The sequence below is a fragment of the Rhinolophus sinicus genome, chromosome 10 (assembly GCF_057876585.1).
Source record: "Rhinolophus sinicus isolate RSI-liver-muscle chromosome 10, RSI-T2T, whole genome shotgun sequence".
In the NCBI taxonomy this organism is placed as follows: Eukaryota; Metazoa; Chordata; class Mammalia; order Chiroptera; family Rhinolophidae; genus Rhinolophus; species Rhinolophus sinicus.
In genome coordinates this window covers 3,698,332-3,720,089 of record NC_142510.1, presented here as the reverse complement: position 1 = coordinate 3,720,089, position 21,758 = coordinate 3,698,332, and the positions used below count along the sequence as shown (strand labels likewise).

At 52.4% G+C, this 21,758-nt stretch overlaps 1 protein-coding gene across 11 annotated transcripts in view; it reads right to left on the bottom strand.

Annotated features, from left to right (window-relative positions):
* The window catches only part of SYT17 (synaptotagmin 17), a 66,856-nt gene extending 46,021 nt beyond the window's left edge, over positions 1 to 20,835 (bottom strand). The window contains exons 1-5 of one of the 11 annotated variants that reach the window (XM_019753063.3): positions 20,813 to 20,835; positions 16,730 to 16,747; positions 15,924 to 16,072; positions 10,045 to 10,193; positions 8,014 to 8,633 (exon numbers count right to left, since the gene is read on the bottom strand). In XM_019753063.3, the coding sequence (XP_019608622.1) occupies positions 8,014 to 8,633; positions 10,045 to 10,192 (768 nt within the window). In that variant the 5' untranslated portion in view covers position 10,193; positions 15,924 to 16,072; positions 16,730 to 16,747; positions 20,813 to 20,835. The other 10 variants (XM_019753057.3, XM_019753062.3, XM_019753059.3 and 7 more) reach the window with 10 other exon arrangements.
* Positions 20,836 to 21,758: the final 923 nt, after the last annotated feature.

The following is a 21,758-nucleotide window of genomic DNA, read 5'->3' as shown; positions in this document are numbered from 1 at the left end:
ACACAGCTCCTAAAGCCCTCAGAATCTCCAGAGAAATAAGAGTATCTTCTGTATGCTGAGAGGACAGATGGCAGAGTCCCTAGATAGCTTCCCGATGAAGACTGGTCACCAGAAAAACCAAAGCATGGTTAGCGGGAGGGAACTCTCAGCTCCAACCCTCATTCATTGGGAGGGGAGAAGACCCAGAGGCTGAGTTCAATCACCAATGGCCGACTATTCAATCAGTTATGTCTACGTAATGAAACTTCCATGAAAACGCCTCCATAACTGGGTTTAGAGCTTCTAGCTGGATGAACACATCAAGGTGCTGGGAGGGTGGTGCCCCTACAGGGAGAATGGAAGCCCCACCCCCCACCGCGCCCTGTGCATCTCTTCTATTTGGCTGTTTCTGAGTGGTGTCTTCTATAATAAACTGCTAGTAGTAAGTAAGGTGCCTTCATGAGTTCTGTGGGCCATTCTGCCCATTATGGGGCGTGAGGGAGAGGTCACGAGAACTCGATTTACAGCTGGGTCGGTCAGAAGTATGGGTGACAATGTGGGATTTGCTATTCGCGTCTTACGTGAGGGCCGTCTGGTGGGGTCTGAGCTCGCCCAGGCAGTTAGTATCAGAACTGGGGCACCCACTCGGTGTTGGGAGAGACGGAGAATTTGTTGGTGTGGAGAAAAGCCCCATGCATTGGGTATCAGAAGTGTTATGAGCAAAAATGGTTTATGGGGTATGCACCTAAAGAAGCAAACTCCAGATTGGACACTCTTGACAACCATACTCTTTGGCTTTTAGCCCCACATCCTCTCCACTGAAAACTCAGAGAAGTCAAGTAACTTTCCCAAGGTCACACAGTGACTGTCCCCTGTGACAACACTGGCATCGTGCCTAAGTGCTCAGTAAATGTTAATTGAATGGATGAAGGTGTTAGTCATCAAGGCAGGATTTGAACTCAGGTCTGTCAGACTTCAAAGCCCACAGTCCAGGGCTCTGCACGTGGTTAAGAGTCTACTACATCTGTTGATGGATTAAAAAAAGAAAAAAGAAAGAAAAGCACAGGCCATCCCTTGCAGCTACTTCCTTTTCTTACATCCATTGCATTTAGAAGCCCTCACTGTTAAGAAACACTGCACTTTTCTCTCTGTCTTGGGTTTTGGGGAGGCCCTATAGAAGGTACTGGTGTTTCTGTATGTTCAATATGCCCCTCACTTCTGGTATCACAACCTCTTTGGCTGTGGTTTGGGTGGAGCTAACCCTGGGCATTTGACACCACCTGGCTAGAGTACCCCCTTCTGTCCCTGGCCAGGTGACTGAGTCAGAGATGGCCACGTGACCAAACTAGCCAGCATCCTCTCCCATGGGAGGTGTGGGAGCCCCAATTCTAAGATGGTCCCCAAGGCTGACACCCTCTGGTACTCACACTGAGTAACTGCCTAGGGTCATACCACCAGAAGCAGTACAGACGAAGAAACTGAGGCTTAGAGATGATACGTTAATTCTCCTGGGCCCACAACGCTAGAGGGTGGCAAAGCTGGGACTTGAACCCAGGTCTGTATGACTCCAGGGCCTGTCCTCTTAGCCAACACACACCCCTTCCCTCGTGTGGTAATGCATTCTGGCACGGTGGAAAGATCTCCTGCCTGGAAGCCAGGCGATCTAATGCTAGTCTCGTTTCTGTCACTGAAAGCTGTGTGACCCTGGACAAGTCACTCAACTTCACTGTGCTGCAGTTTTCTAATCCATAAAATAGGCTTGGTCCAAATCATCTCTGGTTCCCCTTCTCGTTCACATTGTAACTCCGAATCAAAAGCTCATGATGAGGTCTGAAATGCAACTCCATTTCCATTTCAGGAGGAAGAAAACCGGAATGAGCACACTGAGAACAAACTTCTAGTTAACGCTGCCTTGTAAGGTTCTGGCCTGGGCCCAGCCCTGACTGCAGTGTTGTCAAAACACTGCTGTTTATCAAAACCCAGGCAGGAAACCCTTTTAACACACACACAGGGGCCAGGATTCTGCTGAGAGGTCAGAGCAGGCAGCAGCTCGGGGCTAGTTAAAGAGAGATGCTCATTAAATAACTGACACTGGCCTTGTTACAGTATCCGGTGGTGAATGAGCACAAGATACAAAATTGGTTGGTGACACTCCAGGAGGCCCCATCAGCACAGAACTTGGCGCCTCCAATCAGCTACTATTTTTCCTTTGAAAAAACTGCCCTAAATTCCTTCTACCTCCATCTGCCTGGGGCATGTTTATGCCGAAGTAGCAGACACTGAAACACAAGTGGATTCTAAGGCCACTGCCTCAGGCTCAAGGGCTCCCCGCCCACCTCTGCTTCTCTTTCTGGTGCCCATCCTCCCCAGGTCCCTCCCCCGTTCCCTCCCCAGGTCCCTCCCCCGTTCCCTCCCCAGGTCCCTCCCCCAGCCTCCGGTGCCCAAGCTTCCCCCCACCAGTCACTACTCAGTGTACCTTACACACCATGTGCTTTCTGTCTGCCTGACCAGAGTTTATCAAGAGGCGATGGGGTGTGGAGCAGCGTGGCTAAGGGCACAGCCTCTGGAGCTAGACAGCCTGGGTTCAAGCCCCAGTTCTGTGGCCTCGCACAGGTTAGTTAGCGCATGCCTCAGTTTCCCCATATATAAAATGGGATGGTGACTGAGTGGGATGATAGTTAATACTACAGAAGCTTTCAGCCTCGTGCCTGGCACACAGCGAGTGCTCCGTAAGAGTCACCAATCATGGCTGGTATCGCAATAATCCCCGTGCACTGAGCATTATTATCCCTAATTTATAGGTGAGGAGTCAGGCCCAAGTTCATACGGCCAATAGATGGTGAAGCCGGGACCTTAACCAGGTCAGTCTAACTCAAAAGCTAACACTCTTTACACAATGATATTACTCCATTCAAAAACCATCTCCCAAGTTCCTTCTCAGCGCCAAAGAGACCGAGAGTAAAGGCTGATGCTATGGAGGGTCTGGCCAAACCTCCAGCTGTGTGTCGACAGGATACAGAGGGGGACTTTTCCAGTTGACCCCAGAACTAGCTGTCTGGGCCCCAATGCTGGGGACAAAGGACGTACCAAGGAGCCAGCAACAACCAGGGCCTAGCCCTCCTTCTGGGATTTTTAAGGGGCAGAGATGGGTCCTGCAGTAGACACACCATCCCCATTCCCCGCCTCTATGAGCAGAAAGGGAGACACTGGCTGAGTGGGGACAGCTGGGGACTGTCCCTGCCCACCCACCCAAAAGCCGAGAGAGAGATAGCTACTAGAGTCACACAAGACCAGACACCTCTATGGGAAGGGGACACTGGCGCCTTTTTCTCCCTGGGCGTCTGCTGAGCCACGGAACCTTCTCATCTGCTTTGCACCTTCCTGAACAGAGGACAATGGAGGGACAAGGCCAGCAGAGAGAAGGGAGACAATGGAAGACACTGCAGTCGGAGCCCTGGAGGCGGCAAGACTGAGTGTGGCGACGCTGAAGGTGCCGCCCCAACCCCAGTCCTGACCATGTGACCACTGGATTTGCCCAGCTCCCTGTTGCCAGCCCGGCACCCCGTGTCCTGAGGAGTCTCTCTGGCCACCAGAGTTGTCTCTCCTCGTGCCCATGAGGCCGGCTGGGGGAGCCTGAGGAATTCAAGGCTTCTGGAAGCTTCCTTTGCCCTGTGCCTGCTGGGAGCTGGTGAGTAAACACCACAGCCCCTCACCCCTCGGGCCGGCTACCGTCAGTGCCGGGGAGGACCACCACCCAGCTGCCCCCAGCGGTCACCTGCCTGACAGCACGCTCTGTATTATAGGTCTCATTTCCCCCGCTTCCCTCTGGTTTTTCTTGGCCTCACCCCCCAAATAAAATACTTGCACTCAAATCTTGGTCTCAGGGTCTATTTCTAGGGGAGTCCAATCTAGGATGACAGATGACTTTCCCATGGGTCAGTGGGCCCCAGAGGAGGTAGCTGGGTTTGGGACACCTGACCAGGACCCATTCTTGACAGCTGCTCTCCTGGTGAAAGGACCCCAATAGTAAGAAACCATGGGACACACTCCCAGGGTCAGGGCAGCCCCCACCCACTGCCCGGACCTTCCACAGAGTTGACATGTGTCTGTCACTAGGGCCAGCGTGAACCCTGCCTGCCAAGGTCCTTCAGTGGGGACGTCAGCCAGAGAAATGGCAAGAAGAACAAAGAGAACTGTAGCCACGGCAGCTAAATAAGGAGACATTCGCTTTTCCTGCTCCTAAACCTTCTTACAGACACTCCTGCCCACTTCTGGGTCTGCAGTGGTGATGACAGGCTGAAACATGGATGTGACAAGGGCGGGACTCACAGGAGGACAGGCCTATGAGCACCCTCCCTGGGACTTCGGGAACTTTTGGAAGAGAAGCTCTCTCTCCACTTGTAGGATACCTTCCTGAGAGAAAGGTGACAGAGGAAGGCGGAGCTGAGGAACATTCCGGCTGACAAGGATTCCCAGGGCTCAACGGGAGCCGCAGACCCAGTGGTGCCAGGAGCCCACACGACCACAGACCTTCTGCTTCGGCCAAAGCGAGTTTGCGATGGATTCTGTCAGTTTTAACCAAGAAAGTCAGTCTCTTTACCTCAGAGTCATGAAATTCTTTGTTCTACTCCCCAGTGAAAACAGTGGTTCCCACCCCGACACCTGTCTTGGTTACCAAACGGGACTGGCCTTTGGCCATTTCCCAAAGTCCAGCCAATTCGGTGCTCCTGAGCAGAGCCGCGGGAACAGTCCCCAGACTTGGAAGGCTTTCCTAGAAGACAGTCTCCGAGCAAACGCAGAAGCCTTCTAGGGCTGTGGCTCCAAAGGTGGAAGAAAGCAAGAGACATATTTATATAAACGTGGACATACTGATGGAAAATACAGTCTTCTCACGCTCGAGTCACCTGGGGGAGATCCATTTACAAAGTCCTCAGGCAGCACTGTCTCCGGAATAGATCATTTCACAGCAGTTATAGGTGTGGGTTTGGAATTAGTCTCAGGTTCAAGTCCCCATTCCAGCTGTGCAACGTAGGGCAAGTTTCTTAACCTCTCTGAGCCTCAGGGTCCCCATTTATAAGGTATAGGTGCCATGACTATCCATCTGGTAGGGTAACGTGAGTATTGCACGCAGCCCAGGGTCTGGTATGTGGTGAGTACCAGAAAACCTTTACTGCCACTGTCTCTGAATCTCACTTGGCAAACACAGCACACACAGCTTTCACCTCCCAAGCCGTAGGACCCCGAATTCCAGGCATCCAGGGTCTAACGGGCGTTTCTCTGGACTGAGCAAATCTCAGGTTAAAGCAATTTTCCAAAACATAAATATTCAGCATTCTGGTGTGCAAATATCACTTTTGACTAAACACATTTTCTTCTTCTGGGCTCAAATCAAACATTCCTTCTCCATGGGGAATCTGGCTTGGTAATAAAAGATACTCCACCCCACATGACACAGAATGATCCCTAAAGGACTTCTAAGAGCACGTCCCCGGAGTCTGCTCTGCCCCCAAAGGCTCCATCACACCTAATCCCAATGGCAGCCTGTCCTGAGACTCGAGCAGCCACGCCACCTCATTCAGCTATTGCAACACCCACCAGTGAGTGGCAGGTCACGCTTCACACCCATCCGTCCAGCTCAAACAGCCAAACCCTTCCTGCCTTCCAAGGGCCACCCTATGTTTCTCAGAATGAGGTCCACAGTTCGCCTGTATTAGAATCCTATCTCTAGCACATTCGCTAAAGTGCATACTCACTCAAGACTTAGGGCACTGAGGCTGAGGTCTGGGAACCCCCATGGTCACAGGAACAGCGGCATGACAGCGGAAGTCCCCACTCTGTCTGACGGCCCTTGTTTACATAAGGGCTATTCCTGGTCCTGAAACCAGCCACCTGTGTCCTCTTTCACCTGACACCTGGCAGCAGGCCATCACGACCTCCCACCTAGACAACCGCAGCAGCAAATGACCCCTAACTGGCGCCTCTGCTTCCTTCTCTCTTTACCTCCCCAACATTTTACTGTGAACATTGTCAAATACAGAAAAGCTGAAAAGAACTGTACAGTGAACCCCTTTTCATACATCACCTCGATTCTTCAATGAATAGTTAATATCAGTAATTCTAAAATTAGTAGTTTTGAAATATGCTGTATCTGCTCCCTCACGTACCGTCAATCTTTTTTGAGTACATTTTAAAGTCACTTGCAGACATAATACACTTCCCCTAAACACTTCAGCAGGCGTATCATTAACCAGAATTTAGTATTTGTTTATGGCTCTTTTTTTCCAGATAAAATTTATATTCAATGAAATGCACAAACCTTAAGTGTAGCAGAGGAGTTTGACAAATGCATATACCATGTATCTCAAATCCCTACCAAGACGTCCAACTGCACTATTAGTCCAGGCATTTCAGCCCGAGCTAAAGGAAACATGGTGTGGGGGGTCCACACTCTCTGTGTTTCCGGGACCTTCTACTGATGTGAAGAATGCAGTTTGGTCACACAGAATTTATTTTGTCGGGTGGGTCTGCCTCTTTCAACTCTAAGTGTCTTGACAGTTGAAAACCCAGTGACATCAAATATTAAGAAGGAGACGTGGAAAAGCCCCCTTATATCTTGATCATGAGATGGGAAGGAGGTTTGGGGCTATAGCAGATGCTGCAACACCTTGCCCACCACCTCTGTGCCCTGACCACTTCGGCACACACGGGCCCATGTCCAGCTGCCAGCCAACGCACGTTTTTGCCTCTGTGGATATCAAAGTTTTCTTTATCTGCCAGAGTAACAGGTCGAAAATGCCAGCATGGACGTGCGCATTCCCCAGCAGCCCTCATCTCATGGCTGACAGGAATTGGCGTAGAAACACCCCAGCTGCCTGTCCCTCAGGTGGAAAGACTCTTGGGCGCAAGTGTGACGCCGGAACCCAGTTTCCCCAGCAGGTTTCAGCTCCAGTCACCCCCAGTGGTACCAGCCCAATAATGTGTCCTTTATGTGACATCCCTACTTCCTCCTGGTGTGTCCTCTGGTGTCACCTTCCTAATAAATGACTTCCCTTGCCTCAGGGTATCCTTCACAGGGAATCCAAACAAGGAGACAGGTAAACCTATCTTTGAGGTCTCTCTCCCTCACACACTCTCTAACAGTGGGACAGCCCCTCCAGTCCTCATGTTTGAAACCTGCACCCCAAATGTGACGCTGGGTCACCAAATCCCTAGGCAGTAGAGCTCAGCTTTGAGAAACACCTTGGTGTGTTTGATGCAAAGTAACCCCGCCTCCATCACACAGGACTGCTGTCCCCAGTGGGGATGGGCTACACCGGCCGGGTCTTTCCCTTCCCTGGGACTCCCACATCGTTGCACCCACAGACTGCCCAAGGGGGGGGCTCTAACAGCCCCCTGGAGAGAAAGTCTGGTCCGTGGGTGGCTCCCCACACAGCCAATGGCATGTCCCTGGGCTGGAAGGGGAAGGAAGCCAATGTCACAATCTTCCTGAAAAGCATCCACCTACCATCCTGCTCTTCAGGCCTCATTTTATTTTTCCCGTAGCAATTTCTGAGAGTCAGAATGACGGATAGCTTCATACCCCGGACAATCATTCTGCTTATTAAATAACCCAGAACCAATGGCCAGAAAGCTCCCAGTGGGGTGGTGGTTACATGAATCTATATATTAATATGTGATACAATTTCAGAACCACACACACACACACACACACACACACGTGCATGTGAAAACTGAGTCAGGTCTGCAGTTCAGCTGCCAACGTCACTGTCCCAGCATCACTCACACTCTGGTTGTGAAGATTTATCATGGGGGTTGCTAGATGAACGAAGGGTACACTGGAACTCTCTGCACCGTGTTTGCAAACGTCCTGTAAGTCGAAAGTTATTTCAAAACAAAAAGTTTTAAAAACGCGCAAAAAAAAAAAAGGAAAAGGAAAAAAATGTACTTTTTTTTTTTTTAAATAGTAAAATGAAAAAACCCATTGGTTTTCCTACGGAAGCCCTGGAGAAGACACCGCACACCCTCCCCCCTTACCTGCGAACTGGGGATCAGCGCCTTCCACCAGTGCCCGCCTTTCACCAGGTCCACGTCGCTCAGTGGCAGGGACACCTTCCCGATGACGCAGTGGCGGGAGAACTTGTCGAAGTCCAGCACGGTGAGCAGCAGCGTCCTCCGCTGCGCCTCCGGGAAGGGGATGTCGAAGGTGTAGCGCTCCTCGAACACCGGCTTCTGCGTCTTGCGCTTGACCCCCGTCTGCTTCGAGTTCTTCTGGTCGGGCAGGAGGCAGATCTTGACGTAGGGGTTGGAGCGCGCCATGTCCTGGCGCGCGCCGTCGTGGGACACGGGCGGCGGCAGGTCCCGCGCCTCGATCACGCGCACCGTCAGGTGGTTGTGCAGCACGTCGTACTGGGCGCTGAAGTGCAGCATGCCCAGCTGGTACTTGGACGAGATCTCCTCGTCCGTCAGGAAGTCCACGTCGTCGCCGCTCGAGTCCAGGGAGTAGAGCCGGGGCTCGAACTTGCGGAAATAGTCGTCGGGGGTATAGGTCCGTCTGAGCAGCGACGGCTGGACGGGCTCCTTCTTGGCGCCGAACACACCGAACTCGATGGGTTTAATGTCCACGAGCGGGGAGCTGGGCCGTCTGGACTCGAGACCTAAACAGGCGCCAGAAACCACAGTGAACTCGGGGGACCGAACCTGCGCCACGGCGTCAGTTGGCAGCGCTTCCCAGACTGTGGCACCGGCCGCTCTGCATCGCCGCGCTCCGCGCCATCTGCGCTCCACACCTTGAAACGCTGTTTATGCTGAGCGGCGGCGGCATGACGGCCCCGTGCGCTCCGTCACCGTCACCAGCGCAGCTAAGCGCCACGCACTGCTCTAAATGCATTGCACCTATCAAGTCACCTCATCGTCACAGGTGCTCGCCGATGACCATCCCCCCCAATCTTACAGACGAGGAAACAGAAACGTGAAGTATCTTGCCAAAGGTCGCACAACCAGAAAGAGGAGCCAGGATGGGCCCAGTCTTGACTCTAACCCTTACCCTTCACGGCCTCCATTTTCAGAGTGGACTCGGGGGCCAGAGTACCTGGGTCAAAATCCAACTCAGCTACTTGCTCGTGACCTAGTGACTCACTAGTAATAAGCCATGTGGCCCTGGGCACATTCTTTACACTCTCTGGGACTCAGCCTCCTCATCTGTGAAATGGAGCCAACAACGGCACCTGCCTCAAAGTAGCTATTATTGTACTTCTTCAAGGACCCTATTCAGGGAGTCCTTGGGCTTTACCCTCCTTCCTCCTCCCATTTGCTCAAACACATATGCTCACATCACAGGGGACAAACGGGGTGGCCTGTGGGCCAACTGCTACCATAGATACATTTTGTTTGGGTTTAAAAGTCAGGAAGCTTCATATAACAACCCAGATTGCCAGTTTCGCTTTAGAAACATCAGGCAGTGCTGGGCCCACGATCCCACATGGCTAGAGCTGAGTAGCAGCTGCCCCTTCAATGGGGCAGTAACTTCCCTGTTGGCCAGTCCCCACCCCTAGCGACTCTCCAGGTAGAGTCAGCTGCCATTAGGGTGATATGTGTCCCTATGCAACCCTGTTCACTCAGCCACTGACACAACCCGCCTGGCCCCTAGAGCCAGTGGATTTGCAAGCCCTGCTGTAAACATGGTAACACTCGCCTTTCAGGGCCTGACATGATATATGCTGACAATGTCAACCAATTGAGCCAATTCAATGAAATGTGATCAGGAAAAACAAGAATCAGTTAAAACGATCGCTGCAGACTGAACTCAGCAGAAATCAGCTGCAATGTCCTCTCGTCACACTGTCAGTCTCGCAGTCTTGCTCTGTCATCCCGCTCCACCCCACCAGGGAACCACCCTGTCCCTCACCGCTTCCCTGGGGGGTGCTGCCAAGTGTGTGCGGAAGCCGCTCTCCTCCCCTGCCCTGGAGACCCGGCTAATGGGGTTTGAATCCACGGACTTTGAACGGAGGCTGAGCAGCACACACTGTTGGAGCCAGGACCCCGGGCAATCGCAGCAGAGACGCTTACTTGAAATCCTTCGGGTCAGGCTGTACGTGGACTTAGACGTGTCTGAGGACGAGCATCTCCGATCCGGAGAGTTGCTACGTGGGGTCAGCGGGACATCGCTGACTGTGTGGACAGAATCCCCATCCTTGTCACTGCTCCGGCTGGTCATCCTACGGGAGGGGAAAGGTCTCAATGGCTGTCAAAGAACCCCCAGGGGCTGGCATCTCTGTCCTTTGGAGGACAGACCCATGACGAAACAGCTGTCCCACCCAGTTTATGCAACGTAGAATGATACAAAGTTGAAATAGTGTGGTAACCGTAAACTCTCAACAACGTCTTGCTTTGTGCACAAAATGTGAAATGATATGAATGACGGTTTCGCAATTTAGAACAATCTGTCAAGAATTTGCATAATTTCAAAGCTGGGGCTGAGGGAAGGGATATTGAAAGGTATTCAGGATATGGCCACACGGGGGCGTCACTTTGGCTAAGAGGAGACCTGTCAATCCTCAGTCTGGAAGGAACCATATGGCTGTTTAAGTGCGTCCCAACTTTTGTGAGTGACTTTTGGTGAGAAACGCCCTGCTCATTTCAACAGTCCCTGTGTCTACAATTCAACATCTTTCAGAAACATATCCTATGACCTATGTCGCGCAAGGTTCTTTGAGTGGCAGCGCTATAGCTACAAAATGGCCCTGAGAGTCAATGATTTAAGAACAATAGCTCGATGTGAAGAAACGGCTGTGAATTAGCAGCAGGCATGATCCAATGTGCTCCCAATGAGCATGAGAAATGCTGAAAAAATGAAAAGCACTGGGTTGCGGGGTGGGGAGACCCAGGGGAGTAATTAAGAGCACAAACTTTGGTTGGAACCCTGGCTGGGTCACCTTGGGCAAGTCCGTTCCTCTCTCTGCCTCCCTCTCCCCATCTGTAAAATGGGAATAGCAGTACCCACCTTACCTGGTTGCTGTGAACACTGGATGAGTTCACACATGTAAAATGCTTAGGACAGCGCCTGGTATGCCACAGGCAGCTGCTCAATACATTTCAGCTGGTATTATTATATCACAGCAGAGGGGGCTTATTCCCCCAATGTTCATAAGGCTGGGTTAGGATGCTGGAGGGAGGGAACAAAAGCTGGCAAAGTGGCCGTGAGATGGATGCTGCTAATAACACGTCCCTAAGCTATCACAGCAGTAGACTGATTCGTTCTGAGACTGCATCCACCTAACTTGACATTCAAGCCTGCGGGGAAACGAGTCTTGAAAAATCCAAGTTCAAATTCTATGAGGTCTTCAGATGCATCCTGAGCACGAAATAAGACAGATCTGATGTTCTCCCAAAGCAATACAAGGGTCACAGGGAGGACAACACCCGGCGTGTTACAAGGGGGGAAATGCAGTCCTTGCCTGCCTCCTGTTCCTGGCCGATAGGTCAGTGCAGCAGGTGAAATGTAGGGGGCAAACAGCAGGGGAGGGCACAGAAATGGGGCCACACTGTACCAATCATTCTTCTCGCTCTCCCTTAAATAAAAGCAGCAGCATCTTCCAAGGAAAACAGAGCCAAACGCTACAGCCACCCTGCATGGCCTGTTTCCCGGCTGTCACACCTCTGTGGCTGTCACCTCCACCTGTGAAGTCCCATCCAGCCTTGAAGGATCAGCTTAAACGCCATCGCCCCAAAACCCTGGTTGTGTCCTCTCAGACAGTACGTGTATGGCTGAGCCACTCCTGCCTTCTCTGCAACGGCCAGGCCTTCGTGCCCTTCCTCTAACACACTGAGCCATGCTGTTCCCTCTGCCCAAATGCTGTTCCAGTCTTGGTTCCTCCTCATCATTCAGGTCTCAGCTTCAACAGCACCTCTTCAGAGAGGCCCCACCCTGTCCCTGTCACCTCCTCCCATCCCCATCAGACCTTATCCATGTACTTTTCTTTTTCTCTTGCCAACATTGCACATAACTCATCTTTTTGGGGGCTTGCTTGCCCCTCTTCTGCACCTGAAACCAAGCCGCAGCTCCATGTGGGGGACAGTGTCTCATTCCCCACTGCCGACCTTGCCCTAGCACGGACCTTGGCACGTCTGGGGCGTTCCCCATTTACCTTCTCAGTGAGTGAGTGAGTGAGTGAACGAATGTATGAATGCGTTCTTCTGTGGTTCTCATCTGATTCATCTTGTGTCACAAAGAGCTGAGTGCACGTCTGGTCACCCCTCCCACACCAGGGTACACTTCATGGTGAGATCCGTACTTACGTTTGAATCAAAGGTACCAGGTGCCGAGCACCTACCATTTGACAGGTACTGTGCTAAGTGCTAACCAAGCCATCTCATTTCACCCTTACAAAAATCCCTGCTCCCCTTTAGAGGTGGGGAAATGGAAGCCCTGGGTGGGTGGGGGAGGATGGATAATGAATTGGCACCACTTTTAAAGGGTAGAACCCCAAGTGGGCCGAGTAATCCCGGACTCCGGATCCCAGGGCCACACTTGTGAGCTGGGCACCCTTGCAAGGCCTGCAGAGCTTTGTACACAGTAGGTACTCAACACGTGCTTGTTGGACAAATAACCTGACTTTTATCACTCTTCAGTGAGGGGCTTTCTGGCATTGCCCCAAAAGGAGCCATCAGACTGTCCAGGTTTCCTGACCCTCATCAAGCCAGCCCAGCCAAAACAAGCTGGGAACCCTCACGACAGAAGCATATGTGACGATTAATGGTGCCCCCCAAAATCACATACCCAAAGGGCTAGCTCATCTTGGAGGCATGTCCTGTGCTTCTTGACTCAAATGTCACAGTACGAAGGGCACTGCAAAGCCTGTACACTTGACATTTCTACTTCCTGCCTGTTTGATAACATGCAACTGCCCACTCGGTAAATAAATCTGGGGAAAGCCCAAGCTGTAAATTCGCTTTCTGAATGATTTAACCCGCCTCCCCTTTACAGGTTTCTCTTAACATTTTACATTGTGTCGAGTGCCAAAAATGCAGTAAGGGCTGCCCAGGATTCAAGGAAGGCCTGGTTCATCCTGGGAAGCACAAAGGTCGTGTACAGTTGTTCAGGCTGCAGACTGCACAACTCTAGGTAGTGTCATTCATTTTAAGCACCTAGTGAATGGCACCTCCTGAAGTTGTGTGGTGTGTTGGCTCTGCCGCGAAGTTTCCAGCCCACTTCTCTGCTTGTAGCAAAGCCCAAAGTGTTTCCCCTGAGGGTCGCACCCCTTGCCGCCAGAAAGAGTCCTCTGCTTACACAAAGGGCCTGCAGCCTGGGCAAAGCACAACTGTCATCCAGCTGAGTGACAATGCACCTGTAACACCCAACATCAGAGACCCATCCATAATCTTCAGCGTCCACTGGGGTCTCCACTGGTTCGGAAGAAAATCCAAATTCCTTAACCTGGTATCCAAGGCCCCGCACGAGCTGAGCTTGCACGTTCATTGTCTGTGACCCACCCCTCACCCCATCCTTCCTGGATGTCGTGTCCATTTGTCAAGTTTGTCTGCCCTGGATCCCGGTTACGGTACCCAAACTGCCCATGACAAAGGTGAGCAAACTACAGGGCCAAATCCACTGCCTGATGTTTGTCAATCAAGTATTAGGGGAACACGGCCAGGCCCATTCATTGACGTATTGTCCTTCTATGGCTGCTTCCGCAATGATAGAAGCAAGTAGTTGCAAGAGAGACTAAGTCTATGGGGCTGAAATATTTACAGTCTGGCCCTTTACAGGAAAAGTGTGCCAACCCCTGTTCTAATAGCCTAATTCATGTGTTTCAGGTGGGACTGACCATTTCCCTGGTTCCAGGATGGTCAGGCCACCCAGCCATGACCCTGGCACCATTCCCTCCGGGCAAAAACAACTGGATCAAGTGATTGGCACATTTACCCCGAGCCAGGACAATGAGAGGCTTTCCCGGTGTTTCTGCTGCTGTTAAGAAAGTAACAGAAAAAAAAAAGAGAGAGAGGACAGGTGTGCATACCCACGATATTATTTGAGCCCCTGGATCCAGCTACACCTGAAGCCATTCCCCCTGGATTTTTCCATTAAAAAATTCTATGCAAGACGGTCCTGTGGGTGTGCAGGAAGTGAACGCACTTTAGGGGGTGACTGGACTTCAGTACCCACCTTACCGCCTCTGCTAGATTTTAAGTCCCCTGAGCATAGTAATAGGACTCTATCTAACCTGTGGATCCCACAGTACCTGTGGGAAACAAACAGCAAAGACAGCGAGATGAACTTTTCGACGGGATGATTGGCACTTTCCGGATGCAGCTGCTGCCTGCGGTTAGTCAGCTGGCCCACAACTATTTTTGGAAGTGAACCAGACAGACGAAAGCCCCTGCCCTCATGGAGCTGGCACGCATATGAGTTGGCTTTAAAGAACCGGGTGAGGCCAACCTCCACCACCAAGGGCCGTGGGAAGTGGGAATAAGCTCCTGACAAATGAGATGGAGTCACCAAACACGGCAGCTCTGCACACACCTGCAGGTCTCAGGCTCCCACTGGCGACTAACGGAAGGGGTTGCCTAAACATCGCCTTTACATCCAGTCAAAGACTATCAATACCTAGTAATGAGAGAAATGAATACTTACTGCTGTGCTAAGCACGTTATGTGCATTCTCATGAGTCTTAATAACAACCCTATAAAATGACTGCCATTATTGTTCCCGCTTTAAGGATGAGGAAACCGAGACCAAAACGGGGACAAAAGAATTGCATTTTGGATAGCCAAGCAGGTGTCAAGCATTTTTCAGTCCTTTTCCATGTGCCAGTAATTCACGTCACCACCACAACAATGCTATGACATAAATACCATTATTTTTATCATCCCCATTTTACAGATGGCAAATCAAGGCACAGAGAGATCAAGCAACTTGCCCAAGGTCACAGACCTAGATAAAAGTAGGAGAAATAGGATTTGAAACCACAGAGCCTGCCACAGAACCAGCTTGTTCTGAAAATATTAGACACTTGCTTCTAAGAAAAGAAAATGAGAGGACTGAGGCATGACTCCCGATATGGAGGGAAAGATGGGGTGCCACAGGCTTTTGGACTCTCAGCCCAAGGATTTAGCTGAGGCTCCAGCACTGGGCCTTTGCAATGTCTCTCTCCCTCTCTGAGCCTCCCCCTCCACAAGTGGCACTCGATGATTCCCAGGTGCTGACCCTCTAGACGCAGCCCAGACTCTCTGGTCGCGGTCCTCTGCCAGCCACAGAGGGGTGGACCAGACACGTGGCCGAGAAGCTTCAAAACTGCGTTCCCAAAATATCTGAGCGGCTGGCAGATGGAGAAGTATGCAGGCGCGGGAGGAGAACGAATTGGAGATGAAATGAAAGATGCCAGAGAGAACATAAACAGCGTTGGAGGACAGGATGGAGCCTGGAGGTGCTTTTGGCTTCCCTGTTTCTGAAGCTCTTGGTCAGAGCGACAGAAATGCCTTGGTTATTCATTCCATCCACCTCTCCGTGCAACTAATGCTTACTGAGCAGCTACTACATGCCAAGCGGGGTTCAGGTGCTAGGACAATTTGTCATATTGACTTGGACAGAAACCTTTAGAGTTTGGACATCCCCCGAAGACTGTAGATGCTCACACATCTCTTTTCCCGCTTGGAATGGCACTCAGCGTGATTAAAAGTGCCCACATGCTTAGCGTTACACACTCCACATCTCAGAAGATGTGAAACCAGCTAAACTGAAGCCCCACCCCCAGCTGGTCTCGCCAGCTTGCCAAACCATGCGAGAGGCACAGAGTATGTCCCCATCAGCAGCGAAGAGGTCCAGGGAAACTGCCTTTCCCTCCACCATAGCCCAAATCCTGCTTCCCATGGCCCAGACCCCGTCTCAGAAACTGAGAGAAGAAAGGTCTTGAGATTGCAATCGAGCGCGTTCAAACAGTTTCACTTACAGCCAGGGAGGAGTCTGGGCAGGAAAAGGTCCCAGGATTTCAACTTCATCCTCACTGGACTGGCAACAGCTGGCCTCATAGCACTTCTGACAGCAGTGCCGGCAAGTCCATCTGCATAGCAGCAGATCCGAGATTCTAGAAAGAAAACCCTGAGGCCATTGGGGGAGGTGGGCAGTGGAGGGGGGGAGAGGGGACGCGAGAGGGAAGGGTGGAGAGGAGGAAGAGGAAAAACACCCGAATTACAAGCAGCCCATCCCTGGTGACAAATGACATGCAGGAGGTCTGTCTCGGCTGTAAACGCTTGGAACACAATGTTTTCCACTTCTATTTACCAACTGCAGGCACAAAGATGGCAAACACCATCTCGCCGCCGGGGCCGTTAACAGCAAGCAAAACATTTGCAGGTAGATTCTTTTGTAGTTTATGGGAAAGTCTTGCTTGACATGTGGGCGGTGTATTCAACATCATGAGGGCTACACAGTATGTTCCCGAAACAGGAAGGAGTAGGACTCTGCCTTCTTGCAAGGAAAACAGAAATATTTTTTTTAAGAACGAATCTCAGCGACATGAAAGCAGAGAGAATCAAATGGAATAAGTGGGGGGTGGGGAGGGAAACCTAGCTTGTCAACTAGTGTCTTTTCACCGGGATCTCCCTGCCACAGACAGGCATGGAAACCACGCCATTAGCAACATCTGGTTATTGTTTAATATTCAATACTCCCCACAGCCTCACATGAGACTCCAAAACGAAAGGCAAGCGTTTCTTGATTAGAAGCCAGACCAAACGAATCACAGAATTAACCCACCTCGTTTAAAGGTTCCAACTGCCCTTTTAGAGATCCATGATGAGGCCACGGGATGTACGGGGTGAGGAAGTGACAAAAAGAGAGAGACAAGACCAGTTTAGCAATAGTCCAGCAACTCAAAAAAGAAAAAGAAAAAAAAAGCCCTGGATCTTTCCACTTACCATCCTGGGAAGGGAGGTGACTTCCTAACAAGGTGTTGCTATCTCCAGGGCTGCTGGCAGCCCGCTGGCTAACCAACGCCGAATACATGGGAAACTTGAGCATTTCGGTTTGATTTACACCGTATGGTGTTATGAATCAGAGCAGGCGGACAGACAGTCATGCTAGCCAAGGCAACCACACTTCAGAAGAGCAAACCTTCCCATATAGAAATAGCCATGTAGCCAACCTCCAAAGGACATGACTAGCTAACGTGCGAGCAGACACCGAGTGAATGCGACTCGGCTCCCCCACCCTCCTGGAGGCCCTACCTTCCAATTCTGCTCCAATGGTGATGGTGGGGAGCTTCATATGACCACCCACAAATAAGAGGGAGCCAGCCGACAAGGAAGCCATAATCGGGTCCTCGGGGAGGGAGGGGCTCCCTCCCTTCTTTGGCCCCACCTCCCACCCAGTCTTCTTACAGGTTCCCGAGGCACAGGTTCCCTCCCCTCTTCCAGGGAAGAGCTGATGGCTTCCCAAATAGGCCAAGTAAGCCAGGTAGGTTAGGCCGAGCCCGCATCCTAGCCTGGGACACAGCCCTGAGATGCACTGAGGAGGAACTTGAACTCAGAACTTGAATCAAGACAGAGACAGTCATTGTCTTTTTCAATTCTTTTGCAAGGAGACAGACTGAATTGTGTACCACTGTATGTTAACATCTTTCTAACACTTGCAAATCTCCCCCCACCTCTTCCTTTTTACACAGAGAGAAGACCCGGCTGAGCCTTGGAGAAAGCCCTTTCCAGCTAAGAACGTGGCATTATTCTCATTATGTTTCTTTTTCCCAGTCGCCTCCTGTTTACATTGTGATTCTAGTTTTCTACTGTGGTAGTGACATCAAGTTTCCTTTTCATATATATTTTTTTAAAGTTAAAAAAGTGAGTTCATTTTTAGAAAAAAAAACTTACGTAAATAACGGTACAGGTGGTATGTAGCTTGGGAAAAATTCAAAATCCTTGAAGTATAATGGAATGATTGCAGCTTGGGAAACAAAGTCTCAGGCACTAATCACAAACTTTTCCAAAATCAAAACTTAAACTAGAAGAAGACCTGGAGGTACTAGGGGGCCACGCAAAGAGCTGAGTGGAGAACCGCTCGTTTTGGCCTCACCACTGGCCAATCATGTGCCGTGGGCCAGTCAGGGGGCCACTCTGAGCCTCAGTTACCTCTTTTCTTTAGTGGAAGGGCTAAGCTGGGACATTGACTATGAAAATGCTTGTGTGCTGCCCAGCAGAAAAATATCTGCACCCTTTCAGTGGCTTCTGAGAACAAGGTGGTTTGCCAACACCAGCTGGCACCTACTAGGCACCAGGGACCATCCCAGCTGCTTCGGCAGTGAACAAAACAGCAAAAGGCTATATGCCCTCGCGGGGCTCACAAGAGCAAGCGCTTTACAACGCTTAGGATCAAGGGATGCTTTCTCAAAACAACCCATGCCCATTCCCTTCATTCAGGGGTTTCCCAGGTATGTGGTGATCGAAAGAGAACTATTTATAAAACCATGGTGAGCAGAGACAAGGCCACCTCGGGCCCTGGCTAAGGAACAACCACCCAGCCTTCTCAAGGCCCAGGTGAGGCGCCCTGGCATGACTTGAGGCTTTCCTCACATTGGGTCCACTGGGTTCTTATGTTTCATCCCATCAAGGAGAACTGATCCGAGCCAGAAACAAGAAGTAGAACTCAGACATTCTAGAACAGGGGTTGGCAAATCCGGCCTGCAGCCTATTTTGGTACGGCCCTCTAGCTAAGAACGTTTCGTACATTCTTAAATGGTTGAAAAACAGTTGAAAGAAGATGAATACTTCTTGACTCATGCAACATATATGAAATTCAAGTTTCAGTGTCCACAAATAAAGTTTTATTGGGACACAGCCACGCCCACTCATTTACTATTGTCTATGGCTCTTCAGCACCACAGTCAGAGGTGAGTGGTTATGACAGACCTTGCAGCTCTCAAAGAAAAACATATTTACTATCTGGCCCTTTACAGACAAAGTTTAGAAGTTGTGCTAGGAGTTAAGCCAACATCACCAGGCCGTACTCAAACGCCACGCTTAACAACCCCCCCATCCCAGCCACCACCACCCCCTTTAGAGCTCACCATGACCCCCTAAGCAGCTAGCTGTGTGGCCTGAGGCAAGCCACCTAATTTCTCTGTGCTGAAGGTGGTCACTAAGAACAACAGAAGCCTGTTCTAATGTTCATGTCTCACCAGACTGCGCCTTCTGAGGGGCAGGGACCGGGCTGTCTTCACAGCTGTACACCCAGTGCCCACACATAGTAGGTGGTCACCAACGGTCTGAGTGACTGTTGAATAGTCCCGCCAACAATATCCAGCACACAGTGGGTGTACAGTACGTGTGACCTTCAATGAACTTGAAAAGATGACCTGGGGTTTCAGGAAAGGGCAGCCAATGGAGCTAATGTATCAGGACAGGACGAGGAGCCTACGCCAGGTGACAGAGCACGGAGTTCCTGGCAGACTGAAAAGTCTGAGGACAAGAGGAGGGGGTGCGTGAACTAGAGGGGAACTAGGGGACCAGCAGCCCCCCAACTGTGGCCGAGGGGCAGAGAAGTGAACCCAGATGCACCCTGGATGTGGGAGCATGTAGTCTTCTCTGCCCGGCTCTGAGGAGCCCATCCCAGAATCAGCAGCTCAATGGGTCTGACTGCGTGACCTTGGCGCTGACCTGTCACCACTTCCAGCCTTGCACTAAGGAGAAAGGTCTCTTAGTCAAGCAGCCACCCCCCACCCCCAACATGCTTGGAAATAATTTCAGCCCAAGGATTCTTGGGGGAGTTTCCTACAGATGATGGGGGTCCACAACTCCCAACCCCAATGCAATGGCCTGAAGTAATCGGCCGCCCCACCACCACCACCAGCACGACTCTGGTATGTCCCCAATCCCTCAGCACCCAGTGCCCAAGAGAGACGACGTCCTTGTCCCTCCTGGCCGGAACAGCTGCCTCAGGCTCGCTCTGCCGGCCAATTAGCCGGAGCCGTCACCACGGCAACGGCAGCCGGCGGACCCGGTGGCTGGCGAGCCCCAGGCCGCCCTCCCCGCGGCCCCTCCCCTGGGGTGGGGTGCAAAAGGAGGGGGCAGGGGTAGTGGGGAGAAAAGTCCGCCCCAACCCCCATTCCCTCCCCAGAAGGCGAGGGAGCCCATGCAGAATCTGCAGGGGGCCCTTCATTCTGGGGTGGGGGGACCCCAGCCTCTTCTCTTAGGGCGCACAGGTTGCCTCGGGCACCCTTTTTTTCCTCGAGGCAAGTTTGTGGGAGCCCAGCCGCATGCCCTCCCTTCCATGCGCTCACGGTCGAAGGGGGCGCGCCCCCCCCACCGCGGACCTGGCCCCCCAGGCTCAGCCCTACCTGGATGTACGCCATTTTCGCCCGCGCGACTCACTCCGGCCCGGGCATAGCGCCGCCACAGCCACTTTGCCCTCGCCAACAGGAGAGGGGGAGAGAGCAAAGGGGGAGAGGAAGAAAAGGCAGCCGGGTGGCCCCAGACGTGACTGGCGTGGCTGATGAGCGGCGCCCGCCCCTCCGCCGACCGCCCCGTCCTTGCCTTTCCCAGCGTGCCGGCTCCCGGAGTCCGGGCCGCCTCGCAGGTTGGGAGCTGGGGTGCCCAGGGCCCCCGCCTCGGCCTCCCTTGCTGTCCCGCGCTCCCCCCGAGGCGCTCCCCAGGCTGGAAGGAGGCCCGGGCGCCTTAGGAGGGAGCCCAGGGGTAGCCGCAGGGACTGCAGCGACCCCAGCGCAGGCGGGGCCGGAGACGGCGGGGCCGTGCACGCCAGAGGCGGGGGAGGGGATGGGGATGGGGAAGCGGGTGGGAGGGGGCGGTGCACGGGTCAGTCCATCCCGCGCGCGTGGGGCCTGGCACCTACCCAGAGCAGAGCTCCCAGGGTGGCCGTGAAGCCAACGGGGCAACAGTCCAGCCGGCCATGGAGTCTGGAGCTGGGAGGGTCCTCACCCAGCCCTCTTCCAGACCAGCTTGGAAAAACTTTATTCCCGCCTCACCCGACGCGCCTAGAACTGTTGCAGTGAAGAACGCAGAGGCCAAATGAATGGGAGCCTCAAGTCAAGGTTGGGTGTCAGGGACCCCAAGGGGGGTGCTACGGCCCGGGTTCGCAGGGGGCGCCCGGGGACAACCGAGCGCCCCTTTACCCTAAACCGACCGGAGTTGTACCCTGGGCGCAACAGGTCTGATGCGAGGCGGCGCGGCAGCGCCACCCAGCGTCGCGTCGGGAGTCGCGCGCGCCTCTGCTCCGCTCCAAGCTCCGCGCCAGCGAGCTTGCGCCCCAGGGCGTGTCCGCCCCACAGCCGGCCCACGTGGCTGTGGAGCTTGGGCCTGGAGGCCAACTCCACACGGATCCTCCCATCCCAAGGCCGCAGGGCCGGGGCTGGCTCCCCACTGAGGGATCTGAGGTGGAACACTGCCCTCCGCCGGTTCTCTTTCTGAGATGCCCAGCCATCTCCAGTTGCCAGTCACCAGTTTATCAGCCTCTTAACCTCCCAGCGCCACTTTGTGTCAGTACAAACGGCGTAAAACCTCTGCCCTGCCTATTCTCCAGGGCTGTTCTGTGGGAATAAATGCAATAATAAGCAAAAGATGTGATGTATATTGTGTAAACATCTAGCATACATGTAGGTTTTGAGTGATAGAGTATTTCCTTTGCAGGACCTGGCATGTACCAGGGTGAGCGCTTATATTATAACTCGGCAGCCGCTGGACTCGACATTAACGAGCACGATGTCATCGGCTCCTTCTCCTGGCTCACTCCTGTACACCCAGCAGAGGGTCCAGCCAGAGCGGGCACTTAGTGTTTCTGT